We start from the raw sequence: 23,058 nt of genomic DNA on the forward strand, positions 1-23,058 counted from the left end.
TGGCTCCTGTGCTGGGTGACTTTGTCTTGTCACTGAGTAATGATGTGGTCCAGGCAGGAACACAATTGATGGCTAAGTAAGAGAAAACGACAGGCAGAAAGGGAAGGGGTGAGAAAAATAAGTGGGGGGAGGAGGACTGTAAGAAGGGAGGAGAGAAGCAGAGGAGCAGCTGCTACTGGTCCTGCATTTGTTTCTCACTCACACTCTATTTGCCATTGCATCCATTCTGGTTACCCTACTGTACACACTGCCTGCCTCCGTGCCAGCGCCGAGTACACCCTTGGCACACTTACATCTCTTTCAAGCCTTGCCCTGCTTTGGATTAGGTGGCTGTATCCGTCCCGTGGATTCCTGTATGTCCACTAAGGGCAGAAAATGCAAGGAGCTGCCCACTGCCAGGGTCAGCTTTCCGGACTTGGGCGAGCGTGGAGGATGGCTGGCAAAAAACGGGGGGCAGTGGGCTCCGCTGCCCCAACCCAGGGGGGTCCTGGTTCTGCCTGCTGAGAGCAGTTCCTTTATGGCTGGGGGATCTCACAGTGACAGCTACCACTTTCACTCTTTGTGAGTATACACTGCTACAAGTGTGTTGTGTGTTTGTGTGACTATCATTACTGGGGCTCCCCACTAAGCAATGCTGTGCTTTGAAGTTAACTTACCCTACAAATGGCTGTTACAGCCAGCAGCCCATTAGAGACACTAGCACGTTAACCCATTGCATGCCGTAACTCTTCGTATTTTATTGGCTACTGACTGATAAATGGCATTTAATAAAACTGGTGCACCCAGGTAGCCTGGGAACTTTGTGTCTTTCACAAGCAGCTAAATAGTTTAACCCTATGTTCAAGAACAACAACCTCCCAAACACGACCCCAACCCAGCCAAGCATGCTGAGAGTTGTAGTGGACATGAATTAGGAAGGGTTGGATATCCTCTTTATTTTAAATTTGTAGGGGCGTGCAGAGGGTTAAAACGATATTACAAACCCAAGCTTAATAATTCATTAAGTGCTGTGAAGTATGCCTTCCAATTCAGTACCTGCTTTAACACTTCGAGTGCCGGAAGGTGAGGAATGCACTGATTTCCTTGGTTACTTTGACACACAAGGGGTTAAATGGCAAGCTCTATGATATAGGAAATGTTGTGTATGTTTGTCGTTTTCTCTCTGGTGTTCTAACAGTAGCTGTGAACTTTCGTGATTCTATTTCAATGTCTTAATAGCCCTAGAGGGATCGGAAAATGACAAAATGTCCACAAGTAAATCAGCCTTATTTAATCAATGGCAGGATTTGTCAATGAACATTTTTTTTTATTATTTATAATGTTCTATAGGCTAAAATCCACATTAGGTGTCACGTGATTGTATATGTTGCCTCACTATACGTTTCCAGCACGGTGTATTCATATAAGCCTACCTGGTGACAGTCATATTATTATTATTATTATTATTATTATTATTATTATTATTGCTTATACATGTTCTACTATATCTAGGAAGTGACAGAGGTCAGGCTAATACGTATGAATGGTCATAAGACAGACATATGACATCAGAGAGAGCTGAGCAGAATAATAGTGTATCCAGGTACATTAAAATGCATGAAAGGTTCCCCTCTCACAGAGGTGACTGTGTTGGTCAATGTGATGGTAGTTCTCCCTGTACCAGACTTCTGGAGGACAATCTCAGGGATCATACTGATTTTTGCAGAAATTAGCTTTAGAATATCTTCTCTGAGCAGATCCTGGAGATTCCCAGCTACCTACCATATCACATGTCCTCTTTCTGAGTTGATATAATGGAAAGAGGAGTATTTGTCTCATTAGATGTCCATTGCAATTCTGCAAATCATACATCTCAGCTATAGCTCTCTTAACTGAAACACACCGTAGAGGAAACACAGCTGTGAAGCACATAGATAGAAATATTATTACTTTGGATTCTCTTTTTAAGCAGTGATACTACATCTGCATCTTTTTATTGGCCATATACCTATTATTCCACTCTGTTATTTCTCACGTTGTATATTCTATCTTTTCTATCTAATTTATCAATGAATTAAGCATACATTTATCTGTATATATATATATATATATATATATATATACATATATATATATATATATCATGTATCCATACATGCATTAATCATTTTATCTATTATTCCTCACCTTTCTTTTCCCAAGCTTTTAATATTATTATTATTATTATTATTATTATTATTATATTATTGTTATATTGATTGGTTTGTATAGAAGAAGCTTATTCCATAGTGTTGTAGTATGTGATTGTTCATGTGTGCTCTTACAAAACATCAGCAGGCCAGGTTTTAAGGATTCCTCTGTCTAATCACATGTGGAAAGTACTATAGACTGACAACAGGAGGCCCATAGGTTTATTTCCAAACTATGTTCTTTATGAAATACCCTGGGGAGTTTAGATGTAATTGTATTTGCAGGGGTGTCATTTTTATTCTCTTGCGCCATTCTGTAAATCATCTTTTCCCTTTTTCTATAAAATCTCACCAGCCCTTTCTAAAAGACCCAAGCTATATACCATGTTTTAATAACCTCTAAATGTTTCCCCAGAAATGTAATAGCAACTGCACACAAACTATATTTCAGCAACCTTTACAGTGGCAATTACACACATTTCTGTAATCAGCAATAGGAACAGGCACTGGTTATTTTAAACACAGATAAAATAGATAGCAGAAGCCTGGAATGTGTCATAGTTAGTGCCTTTATGTCTAATGAAGTAGTTACTTATTAAATATATTGTATAATATGTTGTTTGAAGTTTATGTAAGCTTACTGTAGCGCCCCCTGCTGGACTGCACTGTCAAACTTGACTATACATCACTGAGTTTCCAGAATCCTCATCACTGTTAGGATTTGTTTTCTAGTATTGCTTACTAAATATTTATAAACATGAACCTTCAAAATAGTTAAACTTATTATAAAATCTAAACATCTGCCATAGGTAGCAGGTGCAGTCCCAAGGTTGTTGAATAAAGTATTGAGGATTGGTTGATGTTTAAGAGATCTTGATTCATTTATGTAGGATGGTGTGGAGCTGGGAGTACTAGAGCAATCTGTACTACAACATGTCACAGTAGACTGCCCAGTTAACTTGTTTCACTGAAAAGAGATAGTGGTAGACACAGGAAATGGAGCAGTCTCCCATCGCAAGTGGTAGAGACTAATACAGAAAAATAATTTAAACATGCGTGTGGTATGCATACAGCTATCCTAAATCTGAGACAATACCAAGGATTTATTAAGGTCTGTAGGGTATATTTCTATGTTTTTAAAGCACAAGTCACCTGGCAAAGGATCTCCGCAGGCTGGGTGAAAGTTGGTCACAGTATGAAAAGGTTGACCATCACTTGATCGTCTGGTCTCTTGAAGTTGCCAGCCAGCTACATCACACATGTTACAGAAGATGTATAAATGTGTTTTTGCAGCATTCACTTTTAATCTTTGCTGATAGAACAAGTCTGCATTCACATATCCCATCAAAACTTTTCTTTCTCATTATTCAGATCATAACCAACAGTGATAAATTACATCTTATTCCTTCTTATATACAATTATTTCCCCTTGGGGTGTAGATTGTATAACTCTTAAAACCTACCTGGTATAAAGCTTCACTTGTATTTAAATACATACACATTATGTGTGTATGTATGCCCACATAGCAGCTTAAATATAACGTCCAACCTGACCTTTAAGAGCCGTAGATATATCCTGTCCGAAATTAACAAAATTTTCTGTATTGGGTATTTCTTCAAAGCTGCCTTGTCTAGTCATCATCAAAGCACTGTAGAAAAGGCTGGTACACTGCCTTAAATAAATGTATTTTCAAAGACACGAATTTGTAAAAATGAGGTTCCGAATGTGAATCAAACACTCACACTTGACCGTTGACTTCATGCTGATTCTTTGCAAACTCCGGTACCTTCTCTAATTACAAAAAAACATTGCCTGTTGCATCCTGTACCCATTAACCGTAGCTTGAATACTTGAGTTAATTAGATCATCTTGGGACCAATAACTCAACACAAATACGAGGGGAAAAAAGATCTGAAAAATGACTTTTTAAATCAAAGGCAAATATTCTTTTTTTAGTAAGTATGTTGATGCACATATTAATTATTTCTTTGAATAAAATATCAACTAATGTATTTTTTTATTAGCAAAACTCTCATAGGCATCACTGCATAAAACAAAATACATACACTCTACAGCTGCCTTTTTTCACGTCCCATTATATTGTGCAGTGCCAGTTGATGGAATAGCCATATCTAAATTTAGTAAAATATTGACCCTCAACATCACTTTTTTGGGGCTTTAGCACCCTCCATTTGTATATGGCCTAGTCACTCCAATGCTGATGGTAGGATAAAAGGGTGGTATGCCATTGGGTTCATTAATGGCAAAATGTCCAATAACTCTCCTGCCTGACTACAAAGCTATCAAATGTCCCAAAGTGGTGCCAACATTTTCTAAAAAACAGACTTTTTTTCTGGATCGCCCGGTTTTCATACAAATGCATTTCCGTGCAAAATTTTACTGTTTCGGCCATTCGTCCGAACAACAAATGAAGGAATGCAATATTGGACGAAATAAATGAATGTGCGCAATACGAAATCTTCGTTCATTCTTTCGTCGCGGCGGCCACCATTGTAAGTACACTAACAGGAGGAGAATCTTTCCATTTGTGTGTTTATCTCTTGTTTCCATTAACAAATGGGATTTCTGAAAAAGAAAATGTTGGACGAATTTCGCCCGAACCGAAGACGGTGACGGACGAATTTTGTCGAATATGAAGACCCCCCCCCAATGAACGTGATTCTTCCACCGACACCCAAGTCTACTGGCAACAACGTATTTGCAATTCCAAATTTGGGTGCTGTGCACAGACAAGAGAGATGCGAGTTGTGATGTTAAGCTGCTGCCCCCATACTGCCGATGCATTGTGCTACGATGTTAAAATTCCAACCACTTACAATGGGCCGACCCATTGTTGACGTCACACACCACTGGGTGCCCCAGCTATGGGGAAACCAAAACGTTTGTGGCTGATACAGGATACAGTTAACCAAAAAGTAAAAGGAACATCGTTTCCCTGTAAAGCACTGCTTGGTTTTCAGGGAGACCGAAGCGCAAACATCATGTTATTCACTGATTCCTGAAGAAGTGGAGTGACTGACCTTTTAATAGGGATTGCTCAGTAACAAAGAAATGCATTCGACGGAAGCTGATGTTCACTTCTATTGAAGTACCAAATCATTTGTATTTCATAGTTACATAGTTGATCCTAAATTTATCAATGATGCATTTTATATAACCCCCCCCCTGCACACCAGTCCCTTGCAGAAATAATTTACTCTACAGATTTGTGCATGCTAATCAGAAAGATGGAAAAAGTAGGTTAATGTATTGTGAACTGTGTGGGACTCGGGAGAAAACAGCATTGTGATAGGATATATTGTTATTTTGTGTAGATTCTGTAACACTCACATTTAGATGCCAGGGGATTAAAAACCTCTCAGGGTTCTGAATAGCAGCATTTCCCAGCAGTTGTACTTCTTTTATAAATCTACCCTGACTTGACAAATCTGTATTCTAACTGATAACTGAAACGGCAAATGTTAAATGTTTCTTCTAGTTTAAACCAACTGTGAATCTGTAGGCAAAGTACATTTATATATATATATATATTGTGACAGGGAACAGGGCATGGTGGTGGATAACATGTACATTTCCCACAAAATACTGCAGTGCAATGTATTCGATAACCCCAGGGAGAATGGGGCGGCGGCTGCTGCTGAGGCTGAGGCAGGCGGCGGCGGCTGAGGCAGGCGGCGGCGGCTGAGGCTGAGGCAGGCGGCAGGCGGCGGCTGAGGCAGGCGGCAGGCGGCTGAGGCAGGCGGCGGCCGCCAGCAGAGGAGTCCTGGATTTCTGTCAGTCAGGGGGGCCCGAGAGTTGCCGAGCGGTCGTCTTCAGCAACCGCTCGGCACCCCTTGGGCCCCCCTGACTGGCAGAACTCCAGGGCCCGGTCGCAGTTGCGACCCCGGTAGTTCCGCCACTGGCTCTAGGATTTATCGGCGTATAACACGCAGGTAGGGTTTCAGCTTCATATTTTAGTTAAAAAAGTGCGTGTTATACGCCGATAAATACGGTATACATGGTGACACCCACTCATACCCCACGGCAGAGGTTGATATTGTCACGGATGTAGGAAAGGTCAAATGGCAGGTAGGGGTGGTACCTCTGTTGCCCTACGATGTAGTATTAGGGAGGGACTTCCCCCATTTCCGCAACATAACAGGAAAACCCTCAGTTCCTCAGGTAACGTGCTCTGAGGAAACCCATGAGGAAGAAGGAATGGATAATGTTTTTCCTTTCTCCAGTATTGATTGGGAGCCATGCAAGGAACAAGAGTCACCAGTAGTGTGCCTGGGTAATGAAGTAGAACCTCCCCATAATGAGGCCCCCTTAGCACAAGTAGAGTTTCAGGATCTGGGAGTCCACCCTGGAAATTTCCGAGCTGCCCAATGGGAGGATACAACCCTGACAGCAGCTAGAGAGAATGTGCAAGTCATGGAGGATACCATTGTAAACCCTGACAAGCACTTAAGTTCTCCTTATTTCAAAGTAAAACATAACCTGCTTTACCGGGTAGAGAAGAAAGGGGAAGAGGAGATGGAACAGTTGCTGGTCCCACAATCGTATAGACACACGGTGTTAAAACTGGCCCATAGACATGTGCTAGGTGGGCACCTGGGATTTGAGAAGACCAGAGAGAGGGTTCTGACCCGGTTTTATTGGCCAGGTATATACGCTGCAATAGAGAGGTATTGCAAATCCTGCCCCGAATGTCAATTAAAGGCACCGCACAAAGGTTTCCGCAGCCCACTGGTACCCCTTCCTGTTATCGAGGTCCCTTTTGAACGAATTGCAATGGACCTGATAGGGCCTCTGCTTAAGTCAGCTAGGGGACATCAATACATTTTAGTTGTTGTTGATTATGCCACGTGTTATCCTGAGGCAGTTCCCCTAGGGAATGCCTCCTCTAAGAGTATTGCAAGGGAGTTAATGATGATGTTCAGCAGGACGGGTATACCAAAAGAGGTTCTCACAGACCAGGGAACTCCTTTTATGTCAAGGATTATGACCGAGCTATGTAAGCTGCTCAAAATTAAACAGCTAAAAACCTCAGTATACCATCCTCAAACGGACAGACTGGTAGAGAGGTTTAATAAAACATTAAAGGCCATGCTACGCAAAGTGGTAGACAAAGACGGTAAGAACTGGGATTATCTCTTACCATATCTTATGTTTTCTATTAGAGAAGTCCCACAAGCTTCCACTGGGTTTTCACCCTTCGAATTATTATATGGCAGACACCCCAGAGGTATTTTAGATATTGCCAAGGAAACATGGGAACAAGAGCATACCCCTCACCGTAGTGTTATAGAACATGATGCTCAAATGCAGGAGCGTATGGAAGCTATAATGCCCATAATGAAGGAGAACATGTTAAAAGCCCAGAGGGCCCAACAAGTCAGTTATAACAGGAATGCAAGGCTTCGCATCTATAAACCGGGGGACCGGGTATTGCTTCTTATCCCTACAGTTGAAAGCAAGTTCCTAGCCAGCTGGCAAGGACCATATGAAATTATTGAGCGTGTCGGTGAGGTTAATTATAAAGTAAGACAGCCGGGTAGGAGGAAGGCAGAACAGATCTACCATGTGAATTTATTGAAGCCATGGGTAGAGCGAGAGGTCTTCACCATGACCAAAGGGCAACCCACTCATGTTGCTTGTGGGAAAGAACCAGAGGTGTACATTGCTGACACTCTTGCCTCTCATCAGAAACAGGAAGTCAGAGAGTTTGTGCTAAAAAATAGAGATGCGTTTTCCCCAGTACCAGGAAAAACACACATAATAAAACATGATATTATCACCGAACCCGGAAAGAAAATCAATCTGAAGCCCTACAGAATACCCGAGGCTAGACGTGAAGCGGTTAGTGCAGAGATAAAAAAGATGCTAAAACTAGGGGTGATTGAAGTGTCACAAAGCGAGTGGAGTAACCCAATTGTGTTAGTGCCTAAACCAAATGGAGAAATACGCTTCTGTAATGACTTCCGTAAATTAAACAATATCTCCAAGTTTGATGCCTATCCTATGCCTCGGGTGGATGAGCTCATAGAGAGGTTGGGTAAAGCTAGGTATCTGAGTACATTGGACTTGACCAAAGGATATTGGCAGGTTCCCTTGACAGAGAGAGCAAAGGAAAAGACTGCTTTTTCTACCCCTGAGGGGTTGTTCCAATACAATGTGTTACCGTTTGGTTTGCATGGTGCCCCAGCCACCTTCCAGCGTATGATGGATAGGATACTTAGGCCCCATAGAGAGTATGCAGCTGCCTATCTGGACGATGTAGTGATTCACAGTGTGGACTGGGAAACACATCTGATGAAGGTTCAGGCGGTAGTGGATAGTATACGGGCTGCCGGTTTGACTGACTGCCTAAGTGCTCTTTAGGCTTAGAAGAGGCTAAATATCTGGGTTATACAATAGGGCGGGGGCTCCTTAAACCACAACAGAGCAAGGTAGCAGCCATCTCCAATTGGCCACGCCCTGTAACAAAGAAACAAGTAAGGGCATTCTTGGGCTTAACTGGCTATTATCGCAGGTTCATCCCTGACTTTGCCACCATTACTGCCCCGTTGACTGAGCTCACAAAAGCTAAAGGCCCGGTTATGGTTAAGTGGACCCCAGAAGCAGAACATGCCTTTCAGGTCTTGAAAGAGGCATTGTGTTCTGACCCCGTATTGGTAGCTCCGGATTTTTCTAAACAATTCATTGTACAGACCGATGCGTCTGATGTTGGCCTGGGCGCGGTTCTTTCTCAAGCACATGATGGAGAGGAACATCCAGTCATGTATCTAAGTCGGAAGTTAAATCCTCATGAACAGAGGTACTCAGTGGTTGAGAAAGAATGCCTGGCTGTTAAGTGGGCACTAGAGTCCTTGAGGTATTATCTGTTGGGTCGAAGGTTTACACTGATTACTGACCATGCACCTTTAACCTGGATGAGGCAGAACAAGGAAAAGAATGCCAGGGTTACCAGGTGGTTCCTTAGTCTCCAGCCATTCCAGTTTACTATGGTTCACAGGGCTGGTACTGCCCAGGGTAATGTGGATGGCCTCTCCCGAGTTCACTGTTTGTGGTCCAAGGCCGCTCGCCCCGATGGGTCTGAGCTGGGGGGGAGGATATGTAACAAGGTGCGGGGTGTTGTTGTGGAAGGGGTATACATTCCCCCTCGATTTTGCAGGGTTTTCTATGACATATAGGGCAGGCGGGTGCTCTGCCCCGCAGTTTACATGCACCTGGACTGACCCAGGATCCAGGCCAGGAGTTTAACCCCTTAAGGACCGGGCTCATTTTTCGTTTTCTACCCTGTGGGACCGAGGCTGTTTTGACACTTTTGTGGTGCTTGTGTTCAGGTGTAATTTTCTCCTCACCCATTTAGTGTACCCACATAAGTTATATATTGTTTTTTTCAGGACAAGATGGGCTTTCTTCCTTGATCACTTTCTAAGCTTATTTAACTTTTTGACGGTTCAGGACCGTCAAAGGTCATTTAGTGACCTTCTTGTCATGACGGTCCTGAACCGGCAAAGGTCGCGAAGGGGTTAAGCTGACTCCAATGCACTGGTCAGCTGCAGGTAATTAGCTGCACTGGCTGCAATATAACCTGACCTGTTGGACAGAAGAGAGAGAGTTTGTTTGGAAGCAGCAGGGCTTGTTTTGCACAAGAGAGACCATCAAAAAGGTTGGTGGGATTATGTTTTGTTTAGTTTTAGACCCTGTGTAGTGAGGGGAGTTATGTTAGTAAGCGCTCAGACGAGCTAGGCTTTTGTTTGTAGAGAATTTGTGTTCTATATAATCCTGTAAATATCTTCATACGTGGACTACAAATAAATCGTGGGTGATTACCTAATTGAGATGTGGCGTTAATACCCTAGAGGACCGTGCTGTTTGGTACCCTGTGTGGGTGCAGGATCACAATACACACACACACATATATATATATATATATATATATATATATACACACACACACACACATATAGGGTAGTATCTATTCAATTTGCGGGGCTCTTATGTATTCTTATCCTCCAGAAATTATGTTTTCATTTGGAATCCTACTGTATTTTTTTTTTTTTAGGGTTGAGTTTTAAAAGGGATGTGCATCCATCAGTTACAGGTAGAAATACAGGTAGAACAAATGTACACATATGGGTCAAAGATGGACTCAAACTCTTGGTCAACTGCTACTAATAGAAACTACTTACTACTAAAAACACATAAGCATCTAAAATTTGCATTAAAACTTGAACATGAAAGGTGTGGGAAAAAAAGTATGGGGTGCAAGAATATTCTTCAGTTTTCTGGACTGCAATAAAAGGGTGTCATAGAACTGGGTGCATTATGTGTAGAGGAAAAAGACATCTTACATAGGTGCAAACTTGCATGGGAGTCTCTAAGTTGCTGCAGCACGATTCACATGCAATGCCTGGGCAGCCACAGAATGCTGGGCTCCTTTTGTATGCATGCGCAGTTCTGATTTGGGTCTTACATGTGGATGGTTGTGAGAATTGTATTTGCCCATGTATTGGGCAAATGGCTGAAACTGGTCACAACTGTGATATAAGGGCGGTTGTTGGAACTCTCCATCGCAAGAGATTCAAAAATCCATTTTAACTTATACAAATTTAGTTTTGATTTTGTGCACAGGTGCTACATAAATCATGTATATGAATGTGTCCCTGGGAAGGTGTATTGAGAGAGAAATTACTTAATTGTGGAATCCATGCTGGGATTTCTAAATCCAGTAGGAAATTATGATGCAGGCAACAGATGCGGGAAATTTTATGCACACTGTTGATGGCGTTAATACTACTTATCCTGTGTAAGTGGGTTCCCTGAAACAAGAGGGGCACTGCATGCATCGACCAGAGAAATAGGTTTGTGGAGCTTTGGGAAGCTCAAGTAGGCACTAGGTTTTGGAGATTTTTGCTCAATAATTAGTCAAGGGATTTTAGGTCCTAAACTGTGAATAAAAATAGTGAGTAAATTAATATAATTAAAAAAAAAATTTACATTGTGATTTAATGTTAGAAAGAGACTATAATTGAAATGGTAATTTTACCGCATCTTTTTAAAGTATTCTGGTGGGTAATCCATCAAGTTCATCTCCCTCTGTGTATACCCTGTAAGTGTCTAGGAGGGTTAATAAATAACATGGGTATAAGCATCTTAAGCCTATGAAATCCATGTGTCATGTCACAGGAGTGTCATGGTTTTGAAGTGTATATTAATTTCATAATCATGGCTACAAAATATGAAAATTGACCATTTGTTGTCCCTGTCCTTTAGGTTTTGTTCTGGGTTCCATTACAGAGATAATTAAATTGGGGGGCCGATCATATTTAATCATAAAAAGATCACAGTATCCACTCCTGTGAATTTCCCTATAACAGTAGCACAATGCAATGCAATTCTCCCTCAACTCTGGGCTTCAGGGGACTAAGTCTAATTTTAAAAAATCCCCAAAAAAGTAATGACATTTGCATCTGTGATGCCTTCAGACAAGAATTCAATTATAGTCATATTAAATGTTTTTAACCTGCACCAAAATATATGTTTTTATGCATGACATATATCAGAGAAATGTTAATATTTATTTAGGGAAATAATCTTAGTAAAAAGGAAATGATAGAATTCAATTATGGAGGATAATGCCTGACTATTATATTCATTGGTTACATTATTTGTAATGACACTCTCTTTTATGCAAGGAATTTAGCAAGGCTACAACACCTCGGAAGTGAGCAAAGCTCTTAATTTCAACAAAATAGATAATACGGGGGCTTGGATACAGACATACGGTAATAGGAGGTACAATGTATGCTGTGTAGCAAGCACATAATAGAGGGTCTGGCGTAATTTACACCCGACGGTTTTGGCCTGACTGTACCCTATATAACTGTTGTATGTGGTGATCTGTTAGTTGTATTTGATAATTGTACCTAGTGGTCTTAATGGGGGGTATTGAGAGGCCTGATTAATTATAACTACCATGATTGTGAAAGATGAGTAGCCCAGCCATTTAGTAGGGGAAGACTATGTATAAGGAGCGTATTAAGGGGTCTCCACTTGCCGCAGTGTAATTTATGTATGTGTTTGCACTGCACAGCATGCATACAATACTTCTTGTGCTGGGTGATGTGGGAGCCCAGATGGGGACCCACTTGGTACATTGGGGCCCTCTGCTGCTGCAGTTGGATTTACAGAGACACAGACAGACTCTATTGTGTGCTTTAATAATGTCAGCATTATGCTTCCTTCTTCCATGTGTCATGATCAGCCTGTATGAAGATTCGTTTTAAGTCGCATGTTGCAGTCAGTGGCCCGGCTCACTGAAAGGCAAGAGTCATGGTTAATGTGTGAGGATCCCCCAGTTTGTACATTGTATAGCTCTGCTCAATATGATGGTCACGGCCAGTAAAAATAAACTAGAGAACGGGACAGAACACTACTGGAGCGAATCTGAGGGGTAAACCAAGATAGGGTATCATCAGGGATGTGGGGCGCAGACTGATGATGTCACAAACATTATTTAGGGGAAGAAGCAGCAGCCAGAGGGGGAGCAGAGGATGCAGCCAGACGGTTTCTGGGTCTCAGGGAAGTCCTGACAGCGTTATGCGTTTTTGTGTCTCTGTATATCGGTGTAGGGCCAGAGCAGCTTCCATGACATAAATAAAAAAAATATTTTTAAGCTATCTTGCCTGATGGCAGCTTTTTTTTACATGAGGACATTTGTTTAACTGGCATGCAGTTTTGGGGGGGAGCTTTGCATGATTCCTGGATATGATATTGTCTGGAGCTTTCCAGTCCGAGGATAAGTTGTGCTGTCTCTGAATAAAAAATAAAAGAACTGTAGAAAGGCAGTGTAGTAATTAAGCTACATTAAGCAGCCAATGGCTTGCCAATGTATGATCTGTGTATAAACGTATACTGTATCTGCTCGACTGTAAAACCAGATCCGGAAAAGGTTATCTGAAAAAAGACCTTGTCTTATAATCGAGGTTGTCTTTTATTCAGACCTCAGATCTGCGCCGACAATCCTATATAGCAGCTGAGAGGAGAGGAGTTGGTTCAGACAGGGTCAGATCTTTGCAGACTAAATATTCTGTGATTCTAAGGCTGCCTTAAGGTTGACTGAGCATCATGGGACATGGAAAAAGATGTGCTACTCATCTCGGAGCCACTGTCTGATGAGTATACAAGATTTTATAGGGTCATTTTATAATCAAGTAAATATAGTATGTATTTTATAAATGATATATATATATATATATATATATATATATATATATATATAATTATTCTGGAGGGGCCCCAGGTGACCTTGATTCACCCCTAAGAAGCATATATGGTGCCTAGTGCCTCTTGGGTTGGCTGATAATTAAGAGCATGATTGCACTAGCAGGACAATTCTTGTATTATTTAGAAATGTATCTAGTCTCTAAACAATATTCTGTATATTAAATCAATATAGATTAATCTTCTTGACTCCTTTCTTTTAGAAATTATTATTATATTAAGATAACTGTTTCATTGATACTATTCACACCCTTAAGTGTTTAGCTACATATGTATTAATATTCAATTGTAACAATGCATGTTTGTCAAGGTTAATAAAGATATTTATCTTCCTTCATAACTGATATTTGTTTTTAGCTAAAAATATAATTAAATACCAAACTAGGTACACTCAAACGTCTGTCCCTAGAACACTAAATTTCATAAATCAGTAAATGTAATCTCTAAATATAATATGAAAAGGACCTGTGGTGACCTTGTACAGATGGGTTAGTTAGAGCCTATCGGTCTAGGCCTCAGATTAGGTTCAGCAGGTTTCCCCTTTGACAAGGACACATGGACAGTGGATAACAAAAGACCACATGGTATATTTTATTTGAATTTCTTTGTTTAAAAGGAGCCATCTGGTCATGTAAAATCAGATAGCAAGACAGGACAATTTAAAATTAAATCATGCTTACATCATGGGACAAATCTTCTTGATCATAACCTCAATTCATCATGTATTCTTTCTATACGTCTAAACTATTATGGTATGCCCTGTTTACGGTTGTACGGTGCAACAGAAAATGAGGGTCCTATATAAATCAATAAATAATAATAATCATGTGTTACTTAGTCACATCACGCACACCTTGTATAATCAGCAGAGATTGGTGTGAAAAATAGAAAGTTGTTTTTTTTTTTTTGGATTTTTAGGCATGGTAGTGTACATCAGCCTACATCATGTATGTGTATATATATATATATATATATATTAACTTGCCTGCATTTTTAAAACCGTATAGGCAAGAAAGAGATATTGTTTCTACAGAGTGCTAGAATATAGAATATGAAATGATATCCTAAGCCTACTGTCATAAAAGGTACAGAAGAGCGTTGACAGAGGTCTGTATCTATTCAGAAAATGCTGTGCACCCCTGTATTAGAGTTTTTAAGAAGCACTATAACTTCCTAAATAAACATGCAAATCGGTTGGGATAAAATAGCTAGGAAAATAACAGGATCTGTTTCTTCCTGTCTTTTAAACTCCTTTCCTTATTGATCCATACTGGTATAATGCCAAGTGTAATTAAGGCCAAAGTTAAAGGAATTTGCTTTCAGCATCTCTAGCAATTTTGTCTTTTTATTCTAGGTAAACTAAAGTAATTGGAGCCTGGAAACAATTCTGATTGTCTTGCTTTGTAGTGCCAAATGTAAATTGATCACCTTCTAAGTGTAATGCCCCGAGCATAGTAAGAGCTTTATCGATTTATGACTGCAGCTATGATTACACAGTATATCAAAAAAAGAAATATATTTTAAAATCATATTTATCTAAATGCTACTACAGTAAAGTAGTTTATATTCCGTGTTTTTATTTTGTGTGTTTACATTTTTACAAACATTTCCCAAAAAACTCACCAGGACACTAAGGGAAAAAATCATTGATGAATATTTGTCCTTATTACGATGACGATAAAGATATATTATCATACATACAACATATCTCGTTAATGCATTCATTTACATATATCACTTCAGTAATACAACTAAAGCGCATAATATGGTCACAGATTAATACAGAGGTAGTCCTTATTAATAGAAATGTCTATATTTTGTATGTACTTTATTATTTTAAAAATACATTAAGTATTAAATGTTAAAAATGTTTTTTTTTTTCCAGTGGCTTCTATGACTATTTTACTTTAATTTAAAGTTATGACCAAAAACAAATACGTTAAAGCCATATATTTTATTGTCTGTAAAGCTCCACAGCTTCTTGCTGTACAAGTCATCGTATTAAAGAATAATTTACTAAGTGAAAATACCATGTGGTTTTTTATTATTTGTGAACCTAGATTTGAAAAAAAGTACTGAATTTTCTATAATCCCTTTTTATCTATGAATGATTCCGTAGCGCCGTGTAGGAATTTTCAATGATAAAATAGGTTTTGATAAATAAGGAGAAAAAGAAATGGTTTGTTCTCCTTGGCTCATACTGTACCAGGGGAAACCGATTATAGATCACTTAAAATAAAAAGAACTGTGATATGACATTTAAAAAATATGCACTTCAAAAGAAAAGAACACAAATGCATATTAGACAAATATAGGGTAAACAAAGGACAATTTACTGACCTTAAAGTTTAATAATTGAATTCTTACTTCCTCTTAGGACCACAGAGTAGGTTTAAATTCAGATGTTTAAATTATTTAAAAAGGTCACTCTCTGTAATTTAGAGAATGGTGTTTCTTTTTAAAATTTGATTTGTTACTTTTCCCAGAGCCCACACTGCACAGTTTAGTACCTATGATATGATAGATAGATAGATAGATAGATAGATATTCCTGTTCTCAGGAGAGGTCACATTGAAAACACATTGGGTTTTGTCTAGTAGATTGGGCTAAGATAACAGAGCTAAAACACATACAGTATATGTAGCAAATACGCAATAAATCCAACAGGCTCAAGGCTAAAATGTAATTTAAGAAAATCTTACTTTACTAAGAAGGGGGTTAAAGTTGAGAAGCTTTTTAGCAGAAGTGGTCAATACAGCGAGGGAAATTCATTATGAGATTTACATAAAAAGCCTCAATATGAATGTTAAAAATAAAGTAGGATGTGATGCTGAAATTTATTGTTAAAAACAAACTATACCTCAGTATAAACCAACGTGGTTTACCACAATTTCCCCATGGGCCTTCTATGAGCAAGCGAGTAGGAACACAGACCAGGTAAATAAAGTTTATTTAGATTTTGCATAAGCATTTTATTCTGCGCCACACAGGGGATTGTTCTACAAAATAAGTGAAAATAAGTGAACTAGGCCTAGGGGAAATCATTTTAGCTAGATCGAAAATGTATTAAAAGGTAGAAAGTGGATGCTGTTGCGGTTAAAGTAGCTTAAGGCTCAAGTCTTCCACTTGTGTGTGCCCATGTAAATGTATGTATGTTATATATATATATAATTTACACAGTGTTTTATGATGTATGGGGTATAACAAACGAATTGACTAGCATACATGCATACACTCTAGATACAAAAGTAACCATTGTGTGAAGTTAAACAGTTGCCTCATTAAATACTATTTCATGCATTCTGTTGAGTTGTGCGTTCAAAAGGTTGTTCAGAATAAAGGGCTAATCTACATCTATAGTTTCTGGATCAGCTGATTTAACTTATAAAAAAGCATTCTGCATTGCAACAATTAATGTTCTCATTGACGGGAGCTCATTCCGCATCAGTGCACGGGGTTTCAGTAGCTGGAGCTGGCAGGAGATACGTATATCATGTACAAGGAGATGCCTTCGGCTGAACAAATCGTCTGTAGGGCAAATTGCTGGAGGACACAGGGAATGGACAAATGTATATGGGTGGTCTGCATTCTGTATTTGTAAAGTGGACATCACAAACTGCATAAGATAGCTTGAGTGTAATAAATCTAAAATAATGGAGTTCAGGTGGTGGATTCACAGAAAAATCTATATATAACCTTTTTCTCATCAGATAAGTGACCAGAAGATGTCATAGGGCAACTGGAAACACTTAAGATTAATACGGTCCTAATGGTATACACACAAGGGTTCTTTAGGACCTTCAGTGAAGGTATCGTAAAGCGTATTTTAAAAGAGGCACCACCAGAATATTATAGGCTGGTGATTTTAACCCCTTCTTTACTGAAGGTGCTTTGTGTCCAAAAACCTGAGACTTCAGCTTTTTACACTGCTTGCTTAAGCATGATTCTCCTTTTTAATTTGATGTGCTCTCACACAAATGATATATTGTTTTTTTAGATAGAGCTTTTTTTATACCATTAAATAATTCAATTTTTTCTATGATAATGGTCCCTAAACCAGTTCAGTTGACCAAAATACCACAAAATATATTAATGGAATAATCCTGAATTTGAAAAAACCCAACAGGCATAGGTTTTTTATATAAAGAATTGGAACATGCCTGCACCCTTATCCAGACTTGAAATTTTTACATTTTATTTTGTGAGGTCTAGGTCTTATTTGGGACTGTTTAGCAGCCCATCAGCTCCAAATCTCCTCACAAAAGTATATATTTTTGGGTACACAAGCCAGGGTATTTCACTAGGAGCCGTTGGGTATTTCACTAGGAGCCGTTGGGTATTTCACTAGGAGCACTTATAAAGCAACCAGTTGGTCACCAATTTCTGGCATATGGAGCTGTAATGTTAGTTTTCATTACTTTTTTCACCAAACTTTCCATGTTTCTTAAAGAAACCCACCAAATGTATTCAGCTACATCTCTAGATTACAGAAATACCCTACATGCATATGATTTTTGTGTATTTTTTAAAAAATCTACAGGGAACATTACAGGGACACACTCATTTCACTGTACAGCAGCACAAAGAATACGGCAAGGTAGGCACACAGAAAACAAAGGGTTAAATGATAATAAACTATACAAACACAGGTTAGATAAGAAACATTTTCGCAAATATGCCAGCCTTTTACTTTTCTTGTGCACATGCTTTTGTGGGCCACAACTCACATCACCCTTATCATCAGTTTGGCTAAGGATATATATAACCTTCATGCCGTTCAATGCTGTCATGAAAATGTGCCAAAACCTTGTTTGACGGCATAGAACATCATGAAGGCATAATAATAGAAGGAATAATGTGAGGTGCCATCCAGATAAGGTTTTATAGTGCTTATTATACATAAGATATTGTATCTTTTAGCACGGCTTCTAAACAGAAATTGTCTTCTCTAGTATGGATACTCCGGATGGAGTACAAAAACAGAGAAAATATCAAAAACAGGTTTACACACAGTAATTTCTTTAGGGTCTCTGGGCACAAGGCTTACAGCCTTTAGACCTTTCTTTTATGACCCTATACAGAGAACCTGAAAGGCTGTAAAGAAATGAACCAACAGGTGACCCTCGCATTTTTGTCCTTATTACTATCCTTCCACTTTAGAGAAGCATGGTTGGTTATAAAGGTAAGATCTACCCAAAAGATAGCATTTTAAGGTCTCAGTCACCCACTTAATGGCCTAGAACTCCTTTTCCATAGTGTTGCTCTATGGGCAGTAACTTATGGCTCAGATAGAGCACTGGGTGTCCCTCCTCACCTGCAATCTGAGAGTGTACAGCCCCAAGACCTACATCTGAAGCATCTGTTTGTAAAAAGAAATGCTTTTTTGAAGTTATGTGCTACCACTACAGGCTCCCTAAAGCGGTCCGCCTGTCCACAAAAGCCCTAACTGTCTGATGTGGTCATCATAGTTGATATAGTGGAACCAAATAAAAGATGTTGCAAGTAAGTGGTAATTCCACAAGTATATAAAGTATACATTTATCATTTTCAATAAAGCAGCACATGTTCATATATCTTCTAAAGGTACTGCATCCAAGGTCAATACTGCAAAAAATAGGAAACATTTCCTATTAGCTGTTTTACCAAATCATATTGCAGAAAAGAAAGATTCAGCTAAAAGAAAAAATGTGTTCAGCAAAAGGAATTTGGTGTCCAAGACCCTCCACACCTTATGTCATATTTGTAGGTAATGTCATTTAACAGACAGTCCTGTGGAATATGTTGGTAAATATAAAAATAAAAGATTATAATTGCAATATTTTTTAAAACATTGTGTACATTTGCTTTTGATGAAAATAATGGCAGATACGATACTTAATGTCATATTAATAGCAGAATAACATAAATTTACACCTAGATAAAGACTGGAACATTGTATTATGAAGTCTTCCCTCTTTGGGTTAGCAAACGGCCAATCTTTTGTGATGATTGATCATGCTAGTGCCTTTCTGCGTACTGCATAGCTTTCTAAGAATGTGGCTGCTTCTTATGTTTAGCATGTTGGAAAGAAACACACGTGGCAGCAATTCTCCTGTGATTTGTGCACAGTAATACTTTACAAGACTTCATTTTATACAGGTTAAGGAACCGTTACTAAGAATGCCTTTTTTGTAAACTTTGGACAGACATTGATCCTTACATCCTTCGTATTGTTCTGATCAATATTTCCTTTAATTTATGGCAGATCACATTAGGAGTGTGACGGAAGGATGGTCATTTATAAACACTGAATTTCCATTGTACTTGCCCTGCCTCTCATATAATCCATGCTCTGGCACATTTCTAACATTTAGGATTGCATGCTTATCGTTACTCTTGTTTTAATCCCTAAACCTAGAGCCTGAAAAAGTTGAAAATAATCCTCCTTTACTGTCAGGTAACAAGTGACACTAAGATAAATACAGTTCTCTAGATATATTCTTGATAAAAGGATCTTCTGTTTTCTCATATGGTTTATAAGGGTACCAGAATACCTCTCATGCGATCATCTCAACATTGGTGGTACATAGAGCATCTTCCAAATGCTCTCTAGTAATTCATTTTTTCCATTATTACATTATCTTAGATATTCTCATACATATGCTCATGCTAAGCTGAGAACTATCATGTTTGAGTTAAGTAACATGTTTTTCCCTGTATCTGTAAAATCCACCTGGTTAATATTCTCTCCTTTCTGCTTCAGAGCAGGTGAAGGGAGCCCGTCCATGAGGCGTGTTACGATGATGAGAGAAAAGGGAAGAAGGCAGGCTGTTCGAGGCCCAGCATTCATGTTCAACAACAGAGGTCCAAACCTGACTCCAGAGGAGGAGCGTTTTCTGGATGCTGCTGAGTACGGAAACATCCCCGTGGTCCGAAAGATGCTAGAGGAGTCAAAGACCTTGAATGTAAACTGTGTAGACTACATGGGTCAAAATGCCCTCCAGTTAGCAGTGGGGAATGAACATTTAGAAGTGACAGAGCTTTTGCTCAAGAAAGAGAACTTGGCACGTATTGGAGATGCTCTGCTTCTTGCAATCAGCAAAGGATATGTTAGGATAGTGGAGGCCATCTTGAACCATTCAGCTTTTGCAGCTAGCAAAAGACTCACCCTTAGCCCCTGTGAGCAGGAGCTTCAGGATGATGACTTTTATTCATACGATGAAGATGGCACCAGGTTTTCCCCAGACATCACCCCCATCATTCTTGCTGCTCATTGTCAGAAATACGAAGTTGTGCATATGCTGTTAATAAAAGGTGCCAAGATCGAAAGGCCCCATGATTATTTCTGCAAGTGCAACGACTGCACTGAAAAACAGAAGCATGACTCATTTAGCCACTCAAGGTCAAGGATAAATGCCTACAAAGGATTGGCAAGTCCAGCCTACTTGTCACTTTCCAGTGAAGATCCGGTACACACAGCATTAGAGTTAAGCAATGAGCTTGCTAAGCTGGCTAACATTGAAAAAGAATTCAAGGTAAGGTAATACTCATTATTCAGTAACAAAAATCACATTAAAGGAACACATGCCCCTCTTTAATTTACATTACTTTAATTAAGGCCAATAAGTCAAGTTCCTCCAGCCTCCCTATGTTTTTATGTAAAGCACTCAGTAGGGCTGCTAAGCCCCTTCTCTTTGCTTACACTGGACTCTTTAGCATGAAGGCGAACATATGCCTTGACGAGGTGCTGGTGGGTTCAATCATGAACCCAGCAGCTAGGGAAGAAAGCATTGGGGGAATGCTTCACCTATCCTGGATTATTGGGTCATTGCTCATAATAAAAAGAGTCTGTAATAATGTGATTAATGCCTCCTCAGCTAAGAGTTCAGTTTAAAATTAATATTACTGTGAAAAATATTCAGAAGCAATAGGCTATTATGCAAATTCACACAGACATTTATTTTTATTAAGAACTAATATGATAATTTATTAAAGTGTTCTCATTGTAAAAAAACATTACACTATTTATAAGTACTACGCATGCATTTGTTCATGTTTCAGTAAATGTTATTGCTTTAAATTAAATATAGAATAAATGTATGTTTCTTGTTACAGAAAACAAGATATTTGAAATTGTATCAATGTTTTTAGAGTAAGGTGCAGGAAACATTTTTCTTTCTGATACCATTTTAAGGACCCAGCTCCTGTGAGCATACCTTGGAACTTCCTAGCCTGGTTCCCATGGACCTTACCAATCCAACTCCAATTAGGATGGAGTTACTTTAGGAAGGTGGGGACTAACCACACATTTGATATAGTTAGTCTCTATTGGATTATAAAGGGGTGGGGAGCAAGTGGAGCTGGGAAGTGGAGTGGGCAGAGCAGGCTCCTCCACCAGCAGAGTAAAATATTGCCCCAGAGGACCTGCAATCTGCTGTCATACCTTAAGCATCTGTTGCAAGCACAAAACGTTCCCACAAAAACTGTAGTTCTCCTTTAATTACTTTCCCAAGCATGTTGTAGAAACACAGTTATTTAGTTCTTGGCAGTATTGACATTTCTCAAAATGTTAACTTCAGGAGAGGAAATTGTGTAGCTAATGCTATTTTATCCACCTTGTGTCCCCAGCTTCTCTGGAGTATAATGGTGAATAATAGAATAACCAGCAAGGTTTCCTGTTTTTAGTGAGACGTCTGGTTTGTCTTGTCGAGTAGCTCCGCAGTTTTGCTTTTGGGCGCATTGAGGATCATGGTTTGGTTAGGTATATTAAGAGGGTCTCCCTTGACTGACCCACTCAGCTGTGAAATAAATCAAGGTCTGTACTTTTGCTGCAGAGACCTCAGTCAGAGCTCCTTGTGTCATCTTTACAATGTTTTAAAGCAGAGTGCCATAGTATAGTCACATGACGGCAATTAGCTTCAGTATATAGCTGTATTGGTAGGATAGGTGGATAGTCTAGTCCCTTACCTTGCCTATAGCCATGCCCACCTCTAACCCCACACCCCAGCGAAGGTGTCCCACCTGAACAACCAAAAGTTAAATGCCATTTTAATACTATCATTGATATCTAGATCTCTAAACAGCCCAGTCCCTTATCATATTTATGCCTTCATGATGTTCTCTTGAAAATGCAGCAAAAAAAGTGCAGTTAAATTAAAACTCATAGGTTTTTTTGGATAAATTATCACACAGCTCTGCTGCTTATTCAGACTTTAACTTAAAACAACAACACTCAACGTTCTGTTTCATTTCTCATTACTTTTTTCCCTTAGCTTGCATCAAGAATCCATTTAAGCATTATTGCATTAGGCATTCAGGAACTGCACAGTAGCTAGCTGAATTATATTATAAAAAGGACTAGGAAATAAAAATGGATGATGGCAATATTGTACCAAAATAGCTCAACATCTTTTACAATGTAGTTTATGTAGTTAATATTCATTTCCTTCTATATGTTTGACTGCACCAAGCTTCCAACACCTAAGAGCCCAAGTGTTCTAAATTAGCTGAAGCAGCTTAAGAGTTACTTAATACTTTCAATATGGTGTCTAACATATGTGCTAAAGCTGTATACATCCTAGTACCAGGGGTAGGCAGCAACAATCTTTCTGAAGG

General features: G+C 39.2%; 1 protein-coding gene across 1 annotated transcript in view; it reads left to right on the top strand.

Moving 5' to 3' along the window:
- The first annotated feature begins 213 nt into the window (after positions 1–213).
- The window catches only part of TRPC3 (transient receptor potential cation channel subfamily C member 3), a 69,779-nt gene continuing 46,934 nt past the window's right edge, over positions 214–23,058 (top strand). Inside the window, exons 1-2 of the mRNA XM_053461414.1 lie at positions 214–561; positions 20,207–20,978. Of these exons, the coding sequence (XP_053317389.1) occupies positions 356–561; positions 20,207–20,978 (978 nt within the window). The 5' untranslated portion in view covers positions 214–355. The remainder of the gene's footprint in view (positions 562–20,206; positions 20,979–23,058) is intronic.

Source organism: Spea bombifrons, chromosome 1 (genome assembly GCF_027358695.1).
Source record: "Spea bombifrons isolate aSpeBom1 chromosome 1, aSpeBom1.2.pri, whole genome shotgun sequence".
NCBI classification, from domain to species: Eukaryota; Metazoa; Chordata; class Amphibia; order Anura; family Pelobatidae; genus Spea; species Spea bombifrons.